This window comes from Lithobates pipiens, unplaced genomic scaffold (assembly GCF_037356315.1).
Source record: "Lithobates pipiens isolate NorthernLeopardFrog02 unplaced genomic scaffold, aLitPip1_a1.2 Scaffold_25, whole genome shotgun sequence".
NCBI classification, from domain to species: Eukaryota; Metazoa; Chordata; class Amphibia; order Anura; family Ranidae; genus Lithobates; species Lithobates pipiens.
Window position 1 is genome coordinate 196,048,221 of NW_027507787.1, and position 17,117 is coordinate 196,065,337.

The 17,117-nt window shown below is 45.0% G+C and overlaps 1 protein-coding gene across 2 annotated transcripts in view; it reads right to left on the minus strand.

Annotated features, from left to right (window-relative positions):
* Positions 1–959: 959 nt before the first annotated feature.
* PLPP4 (phospholipid phosphatase 4) overlaps positions 960–17,117 on the minus strand; it is a 275,253-nt gene continuing 259,095 nt past the window's right edge. For both annotated transcript variants that reach the window (XM_077455386.1, XM_077455387.1), the window contains exons 6-7: positions 16,045–16,215; positions 960–1,660 (exon numbers count right to left, since the gene is read on the minus strand). In XM_077455386.1, coding sequence (XP_077311512.1) covers positions 1,461–1,660; positions 16,045–16,215 — 371 coding nt within the window. In that variant the 3' untranslated portion in view covers positions 960–1,460. The remainder of the gene's footprint in view (positions 1,661–16,044; positions 16,216–17,117) is intronic.

Below are 17,117 nucleotides of genomic sequence, written 5' to 3' on the forward strand. Positions count from 1 at the left end.
TAACGAAATTACGTCATCACGTTCTGAATGATCGGATTTTTCGACAACTTAGTCCGACAGTGTGTATGCAACAGTTTCGGACAAGATCCAACAGGCAAAATCCGACGGACAAAATCCGACGGATTTGGTTGGCAGAATGTCCGACCGTGTGTACAGGGGCTTTGATTGCATTAATTGCTTCCAACCTTTCCCCTGGCACTTTAACCAATTATATCTTTCTAGAAAGTACCCTTTCTTACTTATTAATTTTAGAAATGCAGTGTTTTAGGCAGCTAAAAGGAAAGATCATATGCTTATTCCTAAGTAAATACTTTTTCTAAGACCACACAATTCATCTTAGCACCAAGATAAAGAAAATTATGGTGGTCACTATGTGCTGAGGAACATTTTCCAGATCTTAGGAGGGTACCACAGATAACATGTGACCAGAGAGTTCTTTGGATACGCACAGTGGAACAAAGCTTCACATGCATCATATCAGTTTTCTGATCATATTCAAAATAAAAAAATATTTCATGCATGGACGGTTGCAACAATACACTGAAACATATTTATCCTTTTGGCCAATACAAAACACTATTGTTTATGTGTTAAACAGTGAGATTTCAAAGAGTCTGTGTTACACACCAATTAAACAAGGAACATCAGGAAACGAGAAAACCATCTGCACCCCTCAGTGATACAAGATGAGTGTAGCACGGACAAATTCACAGATGTAATGTGAGGCAGGAGAAGTGCTGTAATGATGAGTTGGATTCCTGCACTGTGTTGGGACAGAACTTTTTATCAAAGTAGACAAAATGACAAATGATGTCAGAGGCAGTGTGGACACGAAGAGAAATCTGTATTAATCTTAAGGGACAAGAGGTTTTATCAAGGTTGTCGAATGTGGATCCATGCAAAAAATCTGTGTGCTCAATCACTCATTAGTGCTCTTCTGCAGAACCCCCCCCCCCCCCCCCCCAATTCTGCAACCTTGGTCTGTTCGAAGGACATCAACGTGGAAAGAATTTTCAGGTTGACAGAGATCCCAGATGAAACACAGGGAAATTTACTAAAACAAGGCTGGGTCAACTAAAAAAAATTTATAAATCCATTGTTCATATAATAAACTTGCATTTGTGTGGGTATGGGGAGGCAGAGATTGATACTGAAATTGGTCCACGATGCTGTTCTGCACAGGTAATCTGTCCACCATGGAGTGTGAATGCTTTTTAGAAAACCAGAAGTGAACACGAAGAATACAGACACACAGCACCATCATAGAACGATAAGTAAAGATTTCAATGTCTGTTGATGATGTAGTTCCTGCCTCCTGGACTTCACGCTGGGATTGTTGACGTTGCATACATTGCAGAGTTGCTGGTCACATATAAGATGTGTGCTGCTGTACACACAGTGCAGGAAACCTCTTCAAAGAGGCTACATGAGGCTACAAGTCAGATCACACTACTTGGTGGTCATACAGGCCCCTCTGTCATGGACTCATGCATTAAGCTGTCCGTATTCTCAGTGGCTGCTGGCTCCTCCTTCTTTGGGGCACTGACCTGATATAGAGATACAGAAGGACGATGGCACAAAGAGTGTGTCAATGGTGGATAATGCTGTCGATAGCAGACATAGGCCAACACCAGACCAATCACACCACCCACAAAGGCATCTGAAAAATATAAAAAATGATTAAGATACACTAGTAAAATATATAAAGGTTGCATGTAAACATATCAAAAAGACAGCCTACCTGCTAGTAGCGGGAATGTCCATACTACCACTCATTTTATGACCTGACTAGTTGCTGGCTACATTCCTATAGTTGCCATTATCCTCATCTTCGTATGTGCCCTGATTCTTAGCCTGCAAACAAGCAAGTCAGTTGTTTTACCTGGTCCAGCCTTTCCAACCTTTCTGAGTCCCCACAGACTGACAAGCCCAGATTTGTAGAAGGGCTACACAGGCCCTGACCTGCTTGCCATTATTTTCATTATTATATCATCCTAAGGAAATCTGTAAGCACGACAAAGCAATATTGTATTTACAAATTACATATACACACACTAAGGTGGAAGTTAAAGAAAAACTATAGGCATTTTTTTAAATAATTTAGAATAGAGTAAGAGAGGATTTTGGCCCCTCTCCGATTTCTTTTTTTATGCCATGTGTCCCACTGGGGAGATTTGCCTTCACTTCCTGTACCACAGCTAAAACAGTGAGAGGACATCCCTGCAAATTAGAATTTATTATATATTATTTATATCCCCATGTCATCAGAATTAGTGTCCCCATTCGAAGATTTTCCCTATATTACTTTTTTGGGGACAAACCAAAATTTGGCATTCTCTTTTACGTTCATTTTCAATGATAATGGTAAACAGGACAAACAGAGAGGTGAATCTCCTTAACAGGGGCACAGATAGCAATAAAAACTTACAGGTGTTCTAATCAATCCCCACTCTATCCAAAACTACAAAAAAAAGTTTTGCCTTTAGTTATACTTTAAGGCACCATTATAAAGCCATGTTTCAATAGAGAAACCCCCAGTGGATGACTTAAAAACCTCCAATTACAATTGTCTGTTTTAAAATCTCCATATAAAATTATAATGGAGTTCAAATCAGGGCTTTGCCTAGGAAAGTCCATATCCCTTCATTGGTGGATATGCTAGTGTCTTCAGATCACTATCATGTTGAAAAACTAATTTCTTGATCATACATCACGGGACACAGGAGCTTCATTACATAGTGGGTTATATAGGCACCTCTGGTGATTGGACACTGGTTGACCCTAATTAAGGAGAATTCCTCCCCTATATAACCCCTCCCATTTGGGAGGCACCTCAGTTTTTTCGCCAGTGTCTAGGTGATGGTCACGTAAAACTTTAGCTCTATGCAGGTCCCTGCGAGGGCCTAAGGGCTACAACAAACCGGATCCATACCTCGGGCCGATATTTGACTCCCAAGATGGTATGGTACCCGGGCCTCGTCTGCCGAAGAAGCGAGGTTTTGCCTGTAAGTCCTCTCCATTGGAAGACTGGGCTCTGGGAAAACCAGACTTGGTGTACTGTTTATACAGAGCGCACGAAAGTTTCTGGCAGAGCTTTCTACATGGCCCAGGTGGGAGGTTCTTCTGAGTAAGAGTCCCAGATATACCTGAAGGTTGGCTAACAATACCCGCCGTGATGGGTGAAGGCTGGAATTTGTCTGGTTCAGCAATTCCTGCGGCGGGGACAGGTAAGGGAAGTCATCCTGTATATATTTCATATATGAATGGATTTCTTCATTGTGAGTAGTTGTATGTCTTACCTGGTTTCCACCACTAGAGGGAGTAAGAGCAGCCTGATGCATACTTACATGCCTTTCAATACACACGCTCAAGTGAAAGCCTGTTTCTCCAGCTAACTCACGTCTCCATTGCAGTCCCTGCCACAAATAAGGTAAACAGGGGTCCCACGCAGTTCAGGGGTCCCACGCTGCTCCATTTTGGGTTCTCCTCTCCCCCCCGGATTCCGCGGTCCTCGTGCACGCACGCCGGGCGCGCTCCTGGCCTAATGGAGGAGGGGGGGTGTGGTTGTGAGCCGTGCACGTCAGTGTGCACGGCGCTGTACTGCGCAGGCGCCAGGCGGCAGTTTTTAAAAGCCCAGAGCGTCAGGGGACTGTAATTGGAGACACAGGAGCTGTGGGCAGTAAGCATCCGTGGGGATTGGATCCAGGCAAACCTTATAGCCGCGTACACACGCGGGGACTGTCTGCCGAAACTAAGTTCGTCAAACAGTCCGCTCAAACTTTTGAATGAACGAACACGCCCACACACGGCACTTTTTGAGCGGACAAATACGGCAAACTTTGTTCGTCGTACTAAGTCCGCGCAACTTTTGAAATGAACGGACTCGCCCACACACGAGGCAACAGTCCGCGCGGCCCCCCCTTCCCCAAGGCACCCCCCATGTTGAGGGCACGCGGCCTGGTACGGCTCGGGAGGGGGGGCGCCCTCGCTCGCCCCCCTTTCCTGGCCGGCCGGGTAGCGTGCTCGTACAAGGGTCTGTTGTGGACTTTGGGGGGACCCCCACGCCGATTTTTTTCGGCGTTGGGGTTCCCCTTTAAATCCATACCAGGCGGCGGGGCCCGCGACGTCTCCTTCGCGGGCCCCGCCTACCTGGAGACGCGCTCGAAATGAGCAGACTTTCCTCCGAGCGGGAACAGTTTGCTCATTTCGAAAGTGGCCTACACACGGGCGGACTGTCCGCTCAAACCAAGTTTCAGCGGAAAGTTTTTTGGAATTTCCGAAAAACTTTGTTCATCAAACTGTCCGCTGAAACTGTCCGCTGAAGCCCCACACACGAGCGGACTGTCCGCTGAAACACTGTTCAGCGGACAAAGTTGAGCGAACAGTCCGCCCGTGTGTACGCGGCCTTAGACCTACTCAGCATCAGGTTGTGCAGTTTAAGCATATATTTATTATTGTGAGACTTTAAGCGCAACAGTGATCGCACTTGTACTAGTACCTCTGCTTTGTAGCCTAGTACTATGTCTCCTCGTAAGAGGGTCTCAGGGGGAGGTAATAAGAGCACTGGTAAGTCACCGCCTAGGTCCAGGGGTTCCAAAAGTGCCTGTAAATTACCATCCCCCCCTGCAAGACTGGAGCCAGCCTCTCAAGACGAGTCGGTGCCCCTGTCAGGTTTTGCAGCCTCTCCTAATGTCGCAGCCCCGGTTTATGTCACTGAGGACTCCCTTAGGGCTACATTGGAGGGTTTTGAAGGGAGAATCATGAATTTCATTTCTGCTTCCCTAAAAGATAGCAGGAAAATGGGTAGATCCCCTCCCTCTGCTGAAATCCCTCTCTCGGATGGTTCTTCTGAAAATGAGGAGGGACCCCTATCTTTGGATAGGGATCATGAGCAGTCGGACGAGTCAGAGGAAGAGGAGATAGTCCCCTCCTCCCAGGCACTCAGAAAGCAGGTGCAGTATTATACTGAATTGGTGCGTACCACATTCAGAATGCCTGCTGCTGAAGTCACTACGTCCTCTGTTTCTTCCCTGGGAGTCAGGAAAGCCCCACAGACTGCCTATTCCTTCCCAATTCATCCTTTAATGGATAAATTGATGTATGAGGATTGGGGACATCCCGATAAACTGTTTGCTCCTCCCAAAAGGTTTTCCATGCATTATCCTGTGGAGGAAAGTTTCACCAAGAAGTGGGGGGTCCCATCTGTTGATGCGGCTGTTTCTTGTGTGAATAAGAACCTAACTTGTCCTTTGGATAATGCGCAGGTATTCAAGGATCCAACTGATAAAAAGCTGGAAACCTTATTAAAAGCCTCCTTTTCCATGGCTGGCACTGTGGTGCAACCTACAGTCGCAGCCGTGGGGTTGTGTCAGTTCCTCAAGGAACAAGTTAAACAGATGCTTGGGCTCCTTCCCAGTGAGGAAGTAGGAAATTATGCAGAATTGCCTCACATCCTGTGTTTCATAATTGATGCGATTTTGGATTCCGTCCAACAAGCATCACGTTTGTCTCTCATGTTGGTTCACATGCGAAGGGCCCTATGGCTAAAGAATTGGGCTGCTGAGCTGTCATGCAAAAAGCATTTGACTGGGTTCCCGTTTAAAGGGGAGCGTTTGTTTGGGGAAGAATTAGATAAATTCGTCCAAAATATTTCAGGAGGTAAATCTACTCTCCTTCCAGTCAAGAAGAGCAAGCGTCCTTCATTCAGGCGTGCTCTCTCTCCCGAAGCATCAAGCTCTAAACAGTGGCGACGGCCTTCTCAGTCCTCCTCTGCTAGAAAGGCTCAAAGCCGAGCCCAGGGACAGAAAAAGACTTGGGGGCGAAAGCCTGCCAAGCAGACCCCAAAAACTTCCTTGTGAAGGGGCGCCCCCGCTCGGCAGAGTGGGGGGAAGGCTCCTGCAGTTTGCAGGCGCCTGGCGGGAAGAGATCCAGGACAAGTGGGTGATCTCTTCGGTATCTCTGGGCTACAGGCTAGAGTTTCAGGAGATTCCACCTTCTCGTTTCCTAAGGTCAAGGATCCCCAGGGATCCAATAAAGCAAAAACCGCTATTTCTGGCCTTAGATCAGTTACTATCCCAGGGTGTGATAGTAGAAGTGAGCCCGAAAGATCAGGGTTCGGGGTTTTACTCAAATCTCTTCACCGTTCCAAAACCAAATGGAAGTGTCAGACCTATCCTGGATCTGAGGGACCTAAACCGGTTCTTACACATCCAGACCTTCCGAATGCAGTCAATCCGCACTGTGGTCTCCTCCCTGCAAGGGGGAGAATTCATGGCATCAATAGATATCAAGGATGCATATCTCCATGTGCCAATTTTTCCCGCACACCAAAAATTTCTAAGGTTCGCGGTAGAGCGGCGCCATTTTCAATTTGTGGCCTTGCCGTTCGGGCTTGCTACAGCCCCTCGAGTCTTCACAAAGATTCTGGACCCTCTCTTAGCAATCTTAAGAGCTCAGGGCATAGCCGTCATGGCTTATCTAGACGACTTGCTTCTCATGGAGAAAACTGCAGCGTTCCTAAGTCGCAGCGTCACCAAAACGCTAGAACATCTAGAACGCCTAGGTTGGATTATAAACCTAGAAAAGTCGTCCCTACAACCGACTACCAGGTTGGAATACCTAGGTATGATTATCGACACCGCTCAAGGCAGGGTGTTTCTTCCAAGGCTAAAGGCCTTGGCCATTGGAGATCTGGTGCGCCTGATTCTGGGCAGAAGATCTTCCTCCATTCGGTTGTGCATGAGACTATTAGGGAAGATGGTCGCCTCTTTCGAGGCCGTCCCATTCGCCCAGTTCCACTCAAGGCCTTTGCAAGGATGCATCCTTGCGGCTTGGAACAGGAAGCCCCAAGCTCTGGATCTTCCTATGTGTCTATCCCCCGGGAGACGCAAAAGTCTTGTCTGGTGGTTACAAACCAAGAATTTGCTGAAGGGCAAAACTTTTCTTCCACTCTCATGGAAGATTATCACAACAGATGCCAGCCTGACAGGCTGGGGAGCTGTATTGGAGGGAACGTGCTCGCAGGGGAAATGGTCTGCGATCGAAAGTCTACTGCCCATAAATATCTTGGAGATTCGGGCAGTTTACATGGCACTCATAGAGTGGTCTTACAGACTGCGAGGTTTCCCGGTTCGGGTTCAGTCCGACAATGCCACCGCAGTGGCTTACATCAATCACCAGGGCGGTACCAGAAGTCTGGTGGCCCAAAAGGAGGTGAATCGCATACTTGTCTGGGCAGAAAAGCATGTTCCGTATCTTTCTGCAGTCTTCATCCCAGGAGTGGAGAATTGGCAGGCGGATTTTCTCAGCCGCCAGCAGTTGTGCCCAGGAGAATGGGCTCTGCACCCCGATGTGTTTCAGAACATATGTCACAAGTGGGGTACCCCAGACGTAGATCTGTTTGCGTCCAGGTTCAACAGGAAACTGGACAAGTTTGTGTCAAGGACAAGAGATGCACTTGCTCAGGGGTCAGATGCTCTGACGGTTCCCTGGGATCAGTACAATCTGATCTATGCCTTCCCCCCGAGCCCGCTGCTATCGCGGTTCCTGGGAAGGGTCAAGAGGGAGACGAAGTCGGTCCTTTTGGTGGCCTCGGCTTGGCCCAGGCGACCATGGTATGCAGAAATCATGAAGTTGGCAGTAGGCAGGCCATGGACCCTCCCTCTCCGGCCAGATCTGCTCTCACAGGGTCCAATCTACCATCCTGCTTTACGCAGTCTGAATTTGACGGTTTGGCTGCTGAGACCCACATTCTGAGAGACCGTGGCCTTTCGGGGTCAGTCCTTTCTACTCTGGTCAATGCCAGAAAGCCGGCCTCCAGGCTTATTTATTACAAAATCTGGAGGACATATGTTTCCTGGTGTGAACTCAGGAAATGGCATCCTAGAAGGTATGTCATTAACAGAATCTTGGCCTTTCTCCAGTCAGGCCTAGAAATGAATTTGGCCATAAGCACTATCAAAGTGCAGATTTCGGCCCTGTCGGTATTTTTTCAAAAACCACTTGCATCACATTCCCTGGTACGGGCTTTTATCCAGGGGGCTATGCGGACAAAACCGCCAGTTAAACCTCCGGTATGCCCATGGGATCTGAATTTGGTTCTCTCGGCCTTACAGGGGCAACCATTTGAACCTTTGCATCTGGCTTCTTTAGCTCTCCTGACTAAAAAGCTGGTCTTCTTAGTAGCCATATCTACGGCTAGAAGAGTATCAGAGTTGGCAGCTCTTTCCAGTAAAGAGCCGTATTTAATTATCCATAAGGACCGGGTGGTCATGCGTCCCAACAGGTCCTTTCTACCTAAGGTGGTTTCGGGTTTCCATTTGAATCAGGATGTAATCCTACCATCCTTTTTTCCGGACCCTCAGTCCACAGAGGAAGAGTCTTTACACACTTTGGATGTGGTTAGAGCAATCAGTGTTCATCTTCAAGCAACTTCTCAGATAAGGAAGACTGATTGTTTATTTATTCTGCCGGAAGGCCCTAGAAAGGGCCAGGCAGCGTCAAAGTCCACTCTCTCAAGGTGGATCAGACAAGTTATTTCTCAGGCCTATGGCTTAAAGGGGAAGATTCCTCCTTTTCAGGTGAAAGCGCACTCTACTAGGGCTGTTAGTGCTTCTTGGGCAGTGCATTACCAGGCCTCCCTGGCTCAGATCTGTAAAGCTGCGACTTGGTCATCAGTCCACACATTCACCAGATTCTATCAGGTGGATGTCAGAGGGCAAGAGGATATTGCCTTCGGGCGCAGTGTACTGCAGGCTGCAGTTTAGGTCCTCAGGTCCCTGGCGGTCTATATTTATGATCTGTGTCTCCCTCCCCTCAATCTGAGCATTGCTATGGGACATCCCACTATGTAATGAAGCTCCTGTGTCTACCGTGATGTATGATCAAGAAAATGGGATTTTTATATACAGCTTACCTGTAAAATCCTTTTCTTGAGAGTACATCACGGGACACAGGGCTCCCGCCCCTCTTGGGTTTTACGTGGTTTCTTATTGCTTTGCTACAAAACTGAGGTGCCTCCCAAATGGGAGGGGTTATATAGGGGAGGAATTCTCCTTAATTAGGGTCAACCAGTGTCCAATCACCAGAGGTGCCTATATAACCCACTATGTAATGAAGCTCCTGTGTCCCGTGATGTACTCTCAAGAAAAGGATTTTACAGGTAAGCTGTATATAAAAATCCCATTTTCTTGCTCCAACTTTTGGACAGATGGCCTCACGTTCTCATCAAGTACACATTTCATATAATGCAGAATGTAGAGATCACTCAATGATTGCCCAGGCCCCGAAGAAGCAGAGCAATCTCAAAGCATATAATTTCCGCTACCATGCTTTACAGTTCTTATAAGGTTCTTCTAATGCCGCGTACACACAATCGGAATTTTGGTCAGAAAAAAAGACAGGATTCCTCTCAAGCTGTCTTGCATGCACACGGTCACACCAAATTCCAACCGTCAAGAACGCAGTGAGGTACAACACTTACGACGGGACTAGAAAAAAGGAAGTTAAATACCCAGTAGCCAATAGCTTCCATCTCGTAGTTGAATCTGAGCATGCCTGAGTTTTTGCGTGTAGGAATTGCATACACATTGAGAACATGCTCTCAAATTTTTGCTGGCGGAAATTCGGCCAGCTATATTCTGGTGGAGCATACACCCGGTCGTATTTTCCGATGAAAAGCTCTCGTCGATCTTTTGCTGGCCGAAATTCCGATCGTGTGTACGTGGCATTAAAATACTTTATTTAGTTTGCAGCAAACATCTGTACAGTTAATCTGACTAAGCAACTTTATCTTTGATTATTCAGTTTTCAGCACATTGTTCCAGAAGATGCGGTCTTTGCCTACAGTATATGTTCAACATCAAACTGTAATCATGCTGTAATGATCTTTTTGGGCAGCAAGGCTTTTTCTTAACACACCTCTTGGAAAATATGGCTTCTCTTTAGTCAAGATTTTTCTGTATAATTGAGACTGGGTATTTTAATCCAAAAACAGGAAAGAAGCAGGACAAATGACAGCCCTAGGTCAGACTTGAGGCACTTTGGATGCAAAATAGATAAAAATATATTTATTGATAACAATTCATTATGCAAACAGTGCAAAAAAAGTAGAGAATTAAAAACATATATCACACGCTAAACATAAGTACATGGTGCACAGAGAATGTGTGTGCCATATGGACAACAGTGAGCCCTGTGCGTGAACGCGTTTCGCTGTTTTACTTCATCAGGGCACACTCAGGGGTTGTTGGCAGAAACAGGTCTCACTATCTAAGATAAAACACATAGGTTTTCCAAAAAGAATGAAAGACCACATGTACTATGCTACATGTGGTCTCCTGAACACCGCTATAGGCCACCATGTGGCCTTCAAACACAGATATGACTCCCATGTGTTCAAATTTGCCACCCTCGATAGGGCCTATAAATACCCACATGGGGGCAACTTTGACCAAAAAGTTCTACAAAAAGAAACCAAATGGGAATATGACTTACATGCTACATGATTCCCAGGTTAAATGACGTTTTGCGTTTCAGATCATTTCTGTAAATACTAAATGGGGACCATATGTACATCATTCTAGCTACGTGTATTGGCACATCTTGATGCATAGATATACATGTTTCAGGTTCCTGTCTATTCCTGCTTGTAACCCTTCTTATTTTTGTTTGAGTTAGTTGGGTCCGCAATAATTTATTGATCTATAATAATGTTATTATTATTTATGAAATAAGAATGTCAACAGTATAGTTAATATCTAGCGTACAAATTATTGAATATGTTTTAACACGTGTTTGGACAACAATAGTATGTATTCATTCACTATGAAGTATCGATGGCATTGAGCAAAATCCTCTCTTCTGAATCATTTGTCATGTCCGGTTGACATGTGTGATACACTTTGCTGAATAAGCCAATTTTTTTTCTTGTGTGCCATTGCTTAAAATATGTTTCTCCTCATATTTAGATTACTACAACTACAACAATATTGCATGTTAAAATTATCCCTGAGGAAGGAGTATAAAAACTCTGTAATGCGTAGGATTCATTATATGCATATCTTTTGTAAAGTGGACATCTTCTTGAATGTAGAGGCTTTTTTGTGTAATGCTGTGTATGCAGCCAATACTATATTAGCTATATATAGCTATTTTTTATACATGATATTTTGTAAATGTCTTTGAGAATTTTTTTTATATGTTGAATAAAAGTAATTTTATATTTTCATATAATTATGTGTGTCACTAAGTATGCCTAAAAAGTCCCACCCAATTGAAGGGGAAAAAGTTTGTGTATTATACCTAGATTGGGACGATGGCTGTTAACTAGCAGAACTCGATTTGAAACCTCCATACCCCTTTGATACTTTTCTAATTAGTGGAATATATGGGTATCTACTGAGTCTTTTGTTGGCATATATTTATCATTTTTATTTTATTTTTCATTTCCAATGCAATTTTTTGGCCCTATATAAGTTTCCCTGTGGTTAGCCTTGTTAATGTTCTTTCCTTTTGTATTTATTAAGGCCCCTTTCACACTGGGGTGGGAGCAGCGTCGGCGGTAAAGCGCCGCTATTTTTTGCGGCGCTTTGCCGCCGGTATAGCCGCGCTGCCCCATTGATTTCAATGGGTAGGAGCGGTTTAGGAGCGGTGAATACACCACTCCTTCACCGCTCCAAAGATGCGGCTAGCAGGACTTTTTTCACCGTCCTGCTAGCACACCGCTCCAGTGTGAAAGCCCTCCGTTTTTTTCAGGCGCTACACAGGCGCTATTTTTAGCGATGTAGCACCTGAAAGCCACCCCGGTGTGAAAGGGGCCTTATGATGGGGCTGTGCTTTGATCAGTGGGTCTGCTTCGCTTCCCCCACCCCTCCCTTCCTCCTCTGCTATTGTGCTCTGATAGGATGGAGCAGGACATTGGATCCTCCCCTCTGTTTACTGCACCCATTGAGCGATCTCACCATCTCTGGTACAGCTGTTCTAATAACTCTGCTGTCCGAAGCCCACTGATGTCAGACGAGAGGCATGTTGGCCGAGGTACAAACGTATGACATCACTCGGCGGCGCCACCGGATGGCTTGTGACCCGAGCCACGTGCAGAGACATCTGCTATGTCAATATCTGACACAGGAGGCTATAAATAGCTCCCTCTGCCATATTCCAGTGTCTTGGATGGTTTTCTGGGGGGCATACCGGATGTAGTACTAACCATGGTAAGCTCTAACAGCTGTTATAAGGAGATATAGGCAGTGTTACAGCTATTTGGCTATGTCAGGGTAATAGGTTGTTTTTTTTTAGGCTGCTCTGAGGGGCTAAAGTTCACTGATATTCGCCAACTGCGGGTCAGATTGTTTCCCACTGTTTTTATGTTTCTCTCCCTATCTATTCTTGAATAATATTACTGCAATATATATGTTTGGAGTGATATTTGGAGTTAGTGAGGATATACACATTGCTTCCACTTTTTATCTAAATATGGAATATATTTTGCTGTGATGGTAATGTGCATAATTATGTAAATCATTCCAGCTTACAAATATCTGAATATTATAACCCTTTACCAATATATGGTGATGTTTGATGACCAGCGGGGAGATTATCTTCTGCGGATTTTGACAAGGTAGCTATATGTGTGTTATGCATGTCACTTGGATATGACAATGATTCCTGTTTTTATATATATGTTATTATATATGGTCTTACCTATGTTTTTTTATCTTAGATAGTAAGACCTGTTTCTTCCAACAACCCCCGAGTGTGTCTTAATGATGCAAAACAGCGAAACGCGTTGACACACAGGGGCTCACTGTTGTCCATACGGTGCACACATTCTCTCTGTATGTACTTATGTTTAGTGTGTTATACAGTGGTGTGAAAAAGTGTTTGCCCCCTTCCTCATTTCCTGTTCCTTTGCATGTTTGTCACACTTAAGTGTTTCGGAACATCAAACCAATTTAAACAATAGTCAAGGACAACACAAGTAAACACAAAATGCAATTTGTAAATGAAGGTGTTTATTATTAAAGGTGAAAAAAAATCCAAACCATCATGGCCCTGTGTGAAAAAGTGATTGCCCCCCTTGTTAAAACATACTATAACTGTGGTTGTCCACACCTGAGTTCAATTTCTCTAGCCACACCCAGGCCTGATTATTGCCACACCTGTTCACAATCAAGGCATCACTTAAATAGGAGCTGCTTGACACAATAAGGTCCACCAGAAGATCCTTAAAAGCTACACATCATGCCGAGACCCAAAGAAATTAAGGAACAATTGAGAAAGAAAGTAATTGAGATCTATCAGTCTGGAAAGGGTTATAAAGCCATTTCCAAAGCTTTGGGAATCCAGCGAACCACAGTGAGAGCCATTATCCACAAATGGCGAAGATATGGAACAGTGGTGAACCTTCCCAGGAGGTCGCCCAAAATTACCCCAAGAGCGCAGCGACGACTCATCCAAGAGGTCACAAAAGACCCCACAACAACGTCCAAGGAACTGCAGGCCTCACTTGCCTCAGTTAAGGTCAGCGTTCATGCCTCCACCATCAGGAAAAGACTGGGCAAAAAGGGCCTGCATGGCAGAGTTCCAAGGAGAAAACCACTGCTGAGCAAAAAGAACATCAAAGCTCGTCTCAATTTCTCCACAACACATCTTGATGATCCCCAAGACTTTTGGGACAACATTCTGTGGACCGATGAGACAAAAGTGGAACTCTTTGGAAGGTGTGTGTCCAAGTATATCTGGCGTAGAAGGAACACTGCATTTCATAAAAAGAACATTATACCAACAGTAAAATATGGTGGTGGTAGTGTGATGGTCTGGGGCTGTTTTGCTGCTTCAGGACCTGGAAGACTTGCCGTGATAAAAGGAACTATGAATTCTGCTGTCTACCAAGAGATCCTGAAGGAGAATGTCCGACCATCTGTTCGTGTACTCAAGCTGAAACGAACTTGGGTTCTGCAGCAGGACAATGATCCTAAACACACCAGCAAGTCCACCACCGAATGGCTGAAGAAAAACAAAATGAAGACTTTGGAGTGGCCTAGCCAAAGTCCTGACCTGAATCCTATTGAGATGTTGTGGTATGACCTTAAAAAGGCCGTTCATGCTCGAAAACCCTCTAATGTAACTGAATTAGGACAATTCTGCAAAGATGAGTGGGCCAAAATTCCTCCAGGACGCTGTAAAAGCCTCATTGCACGTTATCGCAAACGCTTGGTTGCAGTTGTTGCTGCTAAGGGTGGCCCAACCAGTTATTAGGCTTAGGGGGCAATCACTTTTTCACACAGGGCCATGATGGTTTGGATTTTTTTTTCACCTTTAATAATAAACACCTTCATTTACAAATTGCATTTTGTGTTTACTTGTGTTGTCCTTGACTATTGTTTAAATTGGTTTGATGTTCCGAAACACTTAAGTGTGACAAACATGCAAAGGAACAGGAAATAAGGAAGGGGGCAAACACTTTTTCACACCACTGTATATGTTTTTAATTCTCTACTCTTTTTTTTGCTTTGTTTGCATAATTAATTATTATCAATAAATATATTTGTACATATTTTGCCTCCAAAGTGCCTCTAAAGTCTGACCTAGGGCTGTTATCAGGGCTGTACTGGCCTACCGGGATACCGGGACATTTCCCGGTAGGCTGCCTGCCCTGGGGGTTCTTTGAGCTGTGGCTGCAGTGCTCCCCTCCCTCCTCCCCCTCTTATTTACATGTCACGCACAGTGGTCTCCCCACTGAGTCTGAAATGTACTTCAGCCACACTGTGACGCCTCCTCCTAGACCAGCTCATGTGCTAGAAAGACCACTGCTTCTATTTCCTGGTGAGGCTGTATGGACGGGCACAGTGAGGCTTATTGATGGGCACAGTGAGGCTTATTGATGGGCAGTGAGGCTTATTGATGGGCACAGTGAGCCTTATTGATGGGCACAGTGAGCCTTATTGATGGGCAGTGAAACTTATTGATGGGCACAGTGAGCCTTATTGATGGGCACAGTGAGCCTTATTGATGGGCACAGTGAGGCTTATTGATGGGCACAGTGAGGCCGCATTGATGGGCAGTGAGGCTTATTGATGGGCACAGTCAGGCTGCATGGATGGGCACAGTGAGACAGCTTTGATGGACACAGTGACACTGCATTGATGGGCACAGTGAGGCTACATTGAAGGGCACAGTGAGACTGCATTGATGGGCACAGCAAGGCTTATTGATGAGCACAGTGAGGCTGCATGGACAGGCACAGTAAAGTTGCATGGATGGGCACAGTGAGGCTGCATGGATGGGCACAATAAGGCTGCATGGAGGGGCACAGTAAAGCTGCATGGAGGGGCACAGTGAGGCTGCATGGACAGGCAGAGTAAAGCTGCATGGATGGGCACAGTATAGCTGCATGGATAAGCACAGTAAACCTGCATTTACAGGCACAGTGAGACTGCATGGACAGGCATAGTGAGGCTGCATGGATGGGCACAGTCAGGTAGGCTGCATTGATGGGCACAGTGAGGCTGCATGGACAGGCACAGTGACGCCGCATTTGATGGGCACAGTGAGGCTTCATTTGATGGGCACTGATGAGGCTGCATTGATCTCTTGTACCAGGCCCGCAGCCTCTGACCATCTCTTCTATCATATCCGCAATCTCTGACCATCTCTTGTCTGCAGTCTCCTAGGGAGAGTCATGGTAGAATTCAGATGTGTGTGGACTGTGGAGAGGAGACTATAGGGTAAAATCAGAGCCACTAAAATGTATGGTTTTCCCTTTTATGAATAAGAAAATGACATAATGATGTTGGGCTGGTATAATAATGCTATGGGGCTGATGTGAAATTTTTTCCAGGGCTGGTTTTTATTCCCAGTCCAGCCCTGACTGCCATTTGCCCTGTTTATTCCTTTTTTTTTTGTTACAATCCCCCAATACGGATGTGGTCATAGGGGTGTTCTCTTTCTTATATTCACAATAGGTATTTTAATCCTTAGGTCAAGAAGAATATAGACTGCAAGCTTTAGCCCCTTTAGTGCTCCTTATGCAAGACTTCTTACCTTGCCAATGGTGTTTGTAGTCGCACATCCGTGAGAGGGCAATCATCATAGCACAATATAAAGGCAAAATGGCAGCACAGAGACGCCAGCTCTTTCCTTGCCCCACGTCTGTAAAACAATGCAGCTTTCCTGCCAGGTAGAAGGAGGTGAATCCCAGACCCGAAAAAGCAACTGCCAAAAGAGATAAACAATAAAATGAGCTGGAAAACAGTTTCTAAAATGTAAAACCCACAAAACTTACTGTGCTTAAGGGCCATTCAGTAAAATACATGTTTGAAACTGCCCTTCTAGGTTTGAAATATTCCTGACCTTCTGAATTATACATTTACCACCCAATCAGTATTCTGTTTAAGTCCAACAAGTACAACATTGATTTTATTTGGCTATTATGGGTTATTGTTTTTAGGAATTAGCACTCTTTTTTGTAGAGGGCTCCTAGAAGTATACTGTATATTCAGTCTGGACTGGGTGGCAGAATTGTGGTTGATATATATATATATATATATATATATATATATATATATATATATATATATATCTATGTTGTCACCTAGGCTTTTCACCTATACATTCTCGTTTTCTTGTAATTTTACAAGTCCTGTTCTGGGTCTTACAGACTGGAGACTTGGGTGGGAAAAGCCTCCATTCCAAAGTCCACATTTTTTTTATTTTTTATTTAAGACAGAAAGACCAGTCCACAAGGACCTCATTAACAAAAATAACGCTTTAACAATGTTACATTCAAAGATACATCTATACAGATGATATTCCCGCCCATTCGGAATGTTAGACGTGATTTTCTTTGGCCGGAAAATGGAAGTGTTGAGTTCCATTAGTCCAGTGGATTCAGTCTCCCTTCTAGGATTTCCCTAATATTTTGTATGTATAGTAAGAAATCAGATAAAGGAAAGGCCCCGTAGGGGTTGAAAAGACAGGGCAAATCCCCTAAGAGCAGGAAGATAAGAGAAGAGTGTGGGGTGGGGGTGTAGGAGGTAATGGGGATTGGTAGGTGATGTGTCTTTGAGCCTATAATCGTGTGTTCAACCCCTCTAGGCAGAGTCGCCCCTCTCGGA